This window comes from Carcharhinus amblyrhynchos, chromosome 6, assembly GCF_965287045.1.
Source record: "Carcharhinus amblyrhynchos chromosome 6, sCarAmb.v2.hapA, whole genome shotgun sequence".
In the NCBI taxonomy this organism is placed as follows: domain Eukaryota; kingdom Metazoa; phylum Chordata; class Chondrichthyes; order Carcharhiniformes; family Carcharhinidae; genus Carcharhinus; species Carcharhinus amblyrhynchos.
Genome location: NC_137329.1, coordinates 36141362 through 36148957, shown reverse-complemented (window position 1 = coordinate 36148957; position 7596 = coordinate 36141362). Strand labels below are relative to the sequence as shown.

General features: G+C 35.9%; 1 protein-coding gene and 1 long non-coding RNA gene across 5 annotated transcripts in view; one reads left to right on the top strand and one right to left on the bottom strand.

Annotated features, from left to right (window-relative positions):
- The window catches only part of LOC145343825 (uncharacterized), a 78159-nt gene that overhangs the window by 812 nt on the left and 69751 nt on the right, over positions 1-7596 (top strand). The gene's annotated exons all lie outside the window — the stretch shown is intronic.
- The window catches only part of LOC145343823 (zinc finger protein 143-like), a 75898-nt gene continuing 72923 nt past the window's right edge, over positions 4622-7596 (bottom strand). For 2 of the 4 annotated variants that reach the window (XM_080190215.1, XM_080190216.1), the window contains exons 15-16: positions 6584-6766; positions 4622-4927 (exon numbers count right to left, since the gene is read on the bottom strand). In XM_080190215.1, the coding sequence (XP_080046341.1) occupies positions 4838-4927; positions 6584-6766 (273 nt within the window). In that variant the 3' untranslated portion in view covers positions 4622-4837. Of the gene's footprint in view, positions 4928-6583; positions 6767-6829; positions 7423-7596 lie in introns of those variants that run through there. The other 2 variants (XR_013886803.1, XR_013886804.1) reach the window with 2 other exon arrangements.

Sequence of the window (7596 nt, the reverse complement as noted above, 5' to 3'; positions counted from 1 at the left end):
CATTTAATCAGATTACATATAAACCTAATCAACAACCATTTGACAAGGCTTGCTATATATTGTTCCAAAGTTAATCAAATGTTAGTTTGCCCGTGATTTTATTTTCTCATTTTTGTTCTGACTCCATAAATGCACTTGTCAGTTGAAGTTTTGCAATTATCTATTTGCAAACAATGAACCCAATGATGGTGAATTGTGGTTGTGACTGAATAATCTTTCGCCAAACATTTAATCAAAACAAATGTTAACATTGTACAACTGAACGCTGGTGCCTAATCCTCTGATGACATCTAAACCTAAAGTACTTTCTTTACATAGTGGCTATAGTATAGAAGCAAATCAGTTGCTCTTTGCCACTAGCTGATACTATAGAAGCCTCCTCCCACTTTAGGTACCTCTTCACATTCTACCCTTATCAATATCCTCTCTGTTAACCTCCAGAAATTGAAGGTTAATCTTTGCAGAAAATTTTGCTGCGAGCGTCCCAGAAATGAACCACAGTAGGGCCACAAAGAATATAGTTTTTTTTTCTTTGAGCATTTCTTAGCTATAAAAATATTGGGGATGAGGAAAAAGGCTATTTCATTAAATCTAAAACCAAATCAATCACTAAACCAATTAGGCAACATGGTCTTTGTTCCTTTTGCAATCTTTGTAGGAAGGCAATCCACATGGAAGATGGATGGGGTCAGAAGTGAAGTCAGGTAATGAATACATTCAACCAGAGTTGGCAATGCTTCGTTAAATACTCCATATGGCAGCAAATTCAACATTTTCAACTCTCCCTGTTTGAAGAAATTTCCTTTTTTTTTCCAATCTGTTAGTGGCTACTTGATTTCCTGTTATTTTGGCCCACAACTAGAAACAGTTCATCTATGTCCATGCTATCAAACCTCTTCATTATTTTACTGACCTCGAACAGATCTCTTAGTCTTAACATTTCCAGAGACTAGATCCCTACCCTGCTCACAATTTCTGAATAATTTCATTTTGCTAGAACATTATTAACTGAACTGTAGTAGGATAAGATAATTTTGTGATATCTCAATTCTGGTAACCTCCAATGCTCACGTATCTTCACTGACATCATCCAGAAATCTATCAGCTTCCACCTTGCTGCCACTTCTTTTGATTTCTGCACTGCTAGTATTCATCTGCTATTTAGTACTGGATCAGTAGACATTTCCTCCAATTAAATGGAAGGCCTAAACCATGGTCTTCAGTGCTCATGACAAACTCTGTTCCCTAACCACTGAATCCATCCCTCTCCCTGGTTACCTTCTGAGGGTGAACTAGACCATTTGCAATCTTCGCATCCAAGATAATCCTGAGATAAGCTTATGACACAATATGCACCGTATCACTAAGACTGATGATGTTTCTTTGCTCTTTGGGTGAAGGAATCAAGGGATATGGGGGGGAAGGCAGGATCAGGATATTGCATTTGATGATCAGCCATGATCAAAATGAATGGTGGAGTGGGCTTAATGGGCCAAATGGCCGACTTCTGTTTCTATTTTCTATGTTCCTATGACTAATTTTACTTTGGTAACATCACTAATTTCTGCCCATTCCTCAGCTCCTCTGATGCTGAACCTTTTATCTATGCATTTCTTTCCCTAGACACAAAATTACAATATTCTCCTGCTCAGCCACTCATTTTGCACCCTCTGTAGACTTTAGCTATCTAAAACTCTTCTTCGAAAATCAACTGGTCACCTATTTCCAGTCACACAGCCAATTTCATATCCATGCTGTTATTGTTATTAACCCTGTTATTTCACAGGTTCTAACTTTGCTGACAATGTCTATTATGTGACACTTTCTCAAATGCCTTTTGGAAGTCCACCTATACCAGGTCAACCGCATCATCCTTATCAACATTAGTTTTTAGAGCACATTAAAACAGAAAATGCTGGAAAATCTCAGCAGGCCTGATATCTGTGGATAGAGAATAGAGCCAATGTTTAAAGTCTGAATGATCCTGCATCAGAGCTGGTTGTTTTAAAAATGCTAGTTTTGCAACCTCATTATAACCATGAAGTACAAAAAAGACACGTGTGTCCAGTACTGAAGAATAAAACTTCAGCAAATAATTAACTGAAATTATCAGTATTGTCAAATCACCTACAATAATTTCCAACCTCGGGTTTTATTCATCAAAATAAATGAATATCATACTCAGTTATTTCAAAGGTCAAAAGTTTGTGTGAATGACTAACGCATCAAGGTGTGTATACTTGCATATTCAGAATTTGAAAGTTAGGTTTGGTAGGTGGGAACTTTGAATTGTCAAAGCTCCAAAGGAAAAATGTTGTTTGTAGTTTAAATGCATGCTCACCAGACTATCTGGAGCAAGATCTTGTCAATTCTTAATATCTGCCAGTGTTTACTAAAGTACACAATGAAGTTTCATTAATTTTCTGGCATTAGCAGATTATTAATTAAATGGTCATTCCCTATTAATTGAACCTCTTCCAAACAAAGGCTTCAACTCCTGATTGCTAGTCAGTGTTCAAAAGCATACATACATATAGTTTCAGAGGCATAGTATGATGCCCCATAATCAACCAGTCCAACCTTCTGTATAACTTGGGCAAGAGTTTGGAGAACTGGTACCATCTACAAAAGCATGTTAATCACAATCTTTGAGAGATGATGGGTGAGGTCATAAAAAGATACCCTTTTGTTGTTTACTGTGCAGCCTGTTTCTTTCAACTGGTTAACTAATGGAACATTTCAAAGTGCCAAAGACATTTGACAGCAGATCTGCAAATACCTATTGGTGTGAAAATAAAACCTGCATGAGTTTCCATTTTTCCATATATTCATTGCTTGACCAGGGATGTTATTTGATAATTATTTAATAAGCAGGAATTGATAGAACAAGTTCAAGGGACTAAATGACTCACTCCTAACTATGATTAACTATACAACAGGTTAGCACTCAATCTAAAAGCATAAACAGCTTTGCAACTTGACTTCCAAAAATAAATAAAATCACTTGGAATATATGCAGCACCTCATCAAATGTATCAGAAATATGTCAAAGTAATTCAAAATTATTCAGAATTGCAGTAGCTGTTGCACAAAGAAAACACATCAGCCATTTTTAATACCAAGTCCAGTGAAGATTGACTTACAAATGCAATTTTGGTGTTGCTATTATAAGAATTTTGACTAGTAGGGCCTTTCCCTTTGCCTCTTTGAACATGGCCTTGGGATCCTTATCTTCCTACAGAACTAATGGAACATTTGGGGGCAGCCCTGGTTTATAATATTTCATTCATTGTATGACATTCCAACAATGCAATATTCCCTTAATACACTGCTGAGATGTCAACCTAAATTATATGTTGAAGTTCTAAATTGGTGCTTGAACTCTCAATCTTCTGATTCCTGAGTGCTACCAAGTAAGTCAGACTTCCAAGTTCAACTAGAATGGATAATGAAGAAGGCCAGAGGTTTTTAAATCTTAAGAACTCAAATAAAAACCCTCACAAGAGAATTAATTTCAAAATATTTTCTTTTAATATACTTAAAAATATTCCCTGGCAACACTTGCTGACAAGTTAAACTACTGCTTAAAAATAAAAAAGTAAACATTTTAAATTTTCCCTAATTTTTTTTAAAATAGCATAGTAGCAAGAACTTGTTTGAAGTCTCCTTAACAAAAGTGGCTTCTATGTTTTAATAAATCAGTCTATCTGTAGATAATTGTTATTGCCCAAATCTAAGCATATCTGATTTAAAACCCTATGCACAGGATGTATCTTAATCATAAGTTCAGCAAGTCATTCAAGCAATTTAATGTCTGTTTTGCTTTCTGCTTTAGTCAGTTAAAATGCCTTCAGAATAATGCCTAACACAAAAAAGATTAAAGTGTATTATTTTTGAATAAAGCAACATAAATTTAGATTTTATGTCTTTAATATTGCACAACCAAAGCTCCTCTTTTTGAATTTTTACATGATCATATGTAAAAAGTAAAATGTAGGTTACATCTGTGGTATTAGTATGTATTTACAGGTAATTAGTCACAAGCAAAAGATCAAACATCTTTTAGTAATATGAAATAAATTTCCATAAAAGTGTAAAACTGTAGCCCCAAATATGTTCACCTCCTTAATGCTTATACTAGAATATAATATTCTACCACTTAGATTTCCCAGGTGCTGAAATACATGCAGATTTAAGTTTACAACGCATGCTCAGGCACTCCACATTTTCGGGCCTACAGTTTAAAGTACCTTAATATTTACCTGATTTGTCTACTCCAAACTGTACACAGTCAACAGGCAGTGATAATTTCACTCTAAAGCTGCAACATATCATAAAAAGTTTTAAAAAATCATGTTTATGCAAGCTTTAGCAAAAGTCATTCATCAGGAAAATGCATATGTGTCTATAAAGTTAATTTGGAATAAAGAATCCACATCTTTAAACTGGAAATCAGTAGTACGGTAAATATTCTTTCAACTTATACGTCCATCTCTAACATTGGTTTGCAGAGGTACTTTAAAAAAAGTATGTATCTAATGCACCTGAGCATTGACAAAATAAATTATAGTATACAACATGTCGTAAGCAAAGAGTGAAGATAAATTAATACTCAAAACTAGTTTGCAGTGTCACAAATTTTGCTTCATTCATTTATTTTTAACTAGTACTCTAAATGGAGGCTTAAAATTCATGATGTTCACAATATATTGCAGCTTTAAAAATGTTTAAAAGCTACACAGAGCCTGTGAGTGATACAGTCTGTGTACTATATACAGTACAGCTATTGTGGGAAATAGGCAGAACTGCAGTCCTTACATCGTTTTCAATTACTCATTTATTGATGTTCATCAATCCCTGGTGTTTCACCGTGTTGTATTCTTGATGCTATTCTGATTGCTTCCTCCAAAGATTGCTGCTCACCAAGCTATGAAAAAAGCATAAATATGATGATTTGTAAAATGTAATATTCATTATGTAAATAAGTGCATTTGTCAGTTCACAACATTACGCCAATGATTATTAGATGTTCTGTCAATCAAACCATATTCAACAGCTTAATTTGTATGGATAGCAAGTTAGTTAAATCACAGGTAGCAACAATAACCTGCATTTATACAGTGCCATTAATGTAAGACAATGTTCCAGAGCTTTTCACACAGACATCATTAAACAAAAATGGGCATCGAGCCAAAGGAGCAAATATTAGGTAAGTGGAAAGACATAGAGGTTTAGGTAGGGATTAGAAATAATCCATTACAACCTCAAAGATCTCAATGTGTCCTGCACAAGTGGTATCAAAGAAGGTGCTGCACGTGGTAGATCACCAGTTACCATCTTTCAAAACATCAATAACTATCTAGGTAATTGGAAATTTTACTCAAGAAACTTAGTAACTGGAGGGCTATGGGATAGTGGAGGTCGTGCAGGGGTGGAGCATGATGAGAGGGCATGGCAGGGGTCAAGCAGAGAAGCTCATTGGGAGAATCTCAATGCCGGTGACCAGTGTTTGGGAGGGGGTCTCCCAGTGCACTTGGAGATTGGGACACCCTTGAAAAAAGGCACTCTGTAGCCACGTTCACCGGCACGTTTAGCTCCTACCCTGACTTGGTTTCAACTCCTTACTTTCCAAAACATAATTTGGTTTCAATTTAATACAACTTGGTTTCAGTTTAAATAAGGAACTGTGCATTACAAAAACAGATGATTTGGTTAGTGAATTTGGTGCTTTTGAATTTAGAAATCAAACTAAAAATGCATCAATGATTATTGGTGCCCTGGTGAGACAGTTTTGAATTTCTTTCCCCGACTCCCGCTCATAACTACAAGTTCCTAACCACAAGTCACCAACACCAACAATAAGAATGGAAATAAATTACAGTGTAGAATCAGTCAGATTACAATAGTCTTTTGTTTGGGAAATAATGTAATCAGTAAACATAAAGCATATCAAACTTTATTATATGCTATGCACCAATAAATGTTGTAGCATATAAAAAATATAGTAATTTGTCCCCTCCCCACAGTCAAAATACTGGCATGTGTTCAATACCAAACAAAGATATAGGAACAAAGGGGAAGCGAAAATGATGAATATACATGAATACCAGACTTCAACGTCAACCATTAAGGACACTCAGCAAATAAAGATCTGCAGTATAATACAAACTCTCAGGTCTTCCTATTTTTGGACTATTTTAACAAGGCCATAAGAAATCAGAACAGGAGTAGGCCATTCGGCTGCTCAAACCTGCTCTGTCATGCAATGGGATCATGGCTGATCCAATATTCCACACGTTCACTTTCCTGCTCCTTCCCCATAATCCTTAATTCTCTTACTCATTAAAAATCTACCCATCTCAGCCCTAAATATACACAAGGACTCTGTCCCCACTACTCTCTGTGGCAAGAAGTTCCAAAAACCCTCAGAAGAAATTCCTCCTCATCTCCATCTTAAATTGGTTTCCCTTTATTTTGAGACTATGCTCTTACTCTGAACAAAATCTATGACAAATACTTACAAATGTTCATTATATACAGCAGAAATGTTTTTTTATGTAAAGGTAGGATGTTCAAAACCCACCTGCACTGCAATTTGAGTGCCGTTTGCAGTAGCCAGCAATGTTACAGGTCGTGCTCCTCCAGTCACCAAATGATGCTCATGGTTCTGGTGAGTAACCATTTTTTCCACTTCAACGGATGCAGCCTGTAGTGCAGCAATAGTAGTCTCACCTCTCATCACACAATCTGGTGTCACTATAGCCACCTTTTGGAAAACAGATGCTTTCAATTAAATGACAGAATTTATAAAGCGCACACTCTCAGAATTTGTTTATCCATTCAATATATTTGGTTCAATTATGATCTTTAGGATATTATTTTGAATAGTGCTGTCAATTAGTCAAGAGAAACTGATGACATTTCAACAGAACTTTAACTAGAACATAAATGGCGTACTAGAGGCAACTGTTAGTCAATGATGACTTACTCTAGGTCATCTGGTTTAGTAGTTGGAAAATATTTTGCCTATGATCATCAAGATTGTTACAATAAAACAAATATATATGTAATTGACTTAAGTATTGTTTGTTAAGCTATTAAAATATGTAGTAAATAAATCTCTTTCACAAGCCAGTAAACAACAAGACTGTTTAGCTGGATGTTGCTTTTAAAAGAAACTAAAACATAGCATACTGGTATGTCATGTTAGAATTCCAAAATGTGTCTTTGCAGTTTTGTACTGTTCTCACCCACACAAGTTTTCAGCTAAGACCTCATGGCTATGAGACAAACAGAAGCTTAACATTTGCAAAAGAGAGAAGAGGAAGAGTGACCTTGCTATGTTCTCACAGACCTGCTCGGGAGCTGGTCTACAAACAGCCTTTTTAACAGGAGAAATTACAGAAGGAGAGCTTGGGAAGGCTTGAAGAAGAAAAAGAAGAAAAAAAGTCAAATAATCTGTTTATACATGGTTAACTGCTTCAAGTCATATCTACACAGGAGTCAAGAATTGGGGTGAGGGGGTGAGGGGGGGGCAGGCAGGCAGGAAAGTGACGTTAAGGCCACAATCAGATCAGCCTTGATCTTATTGAATGG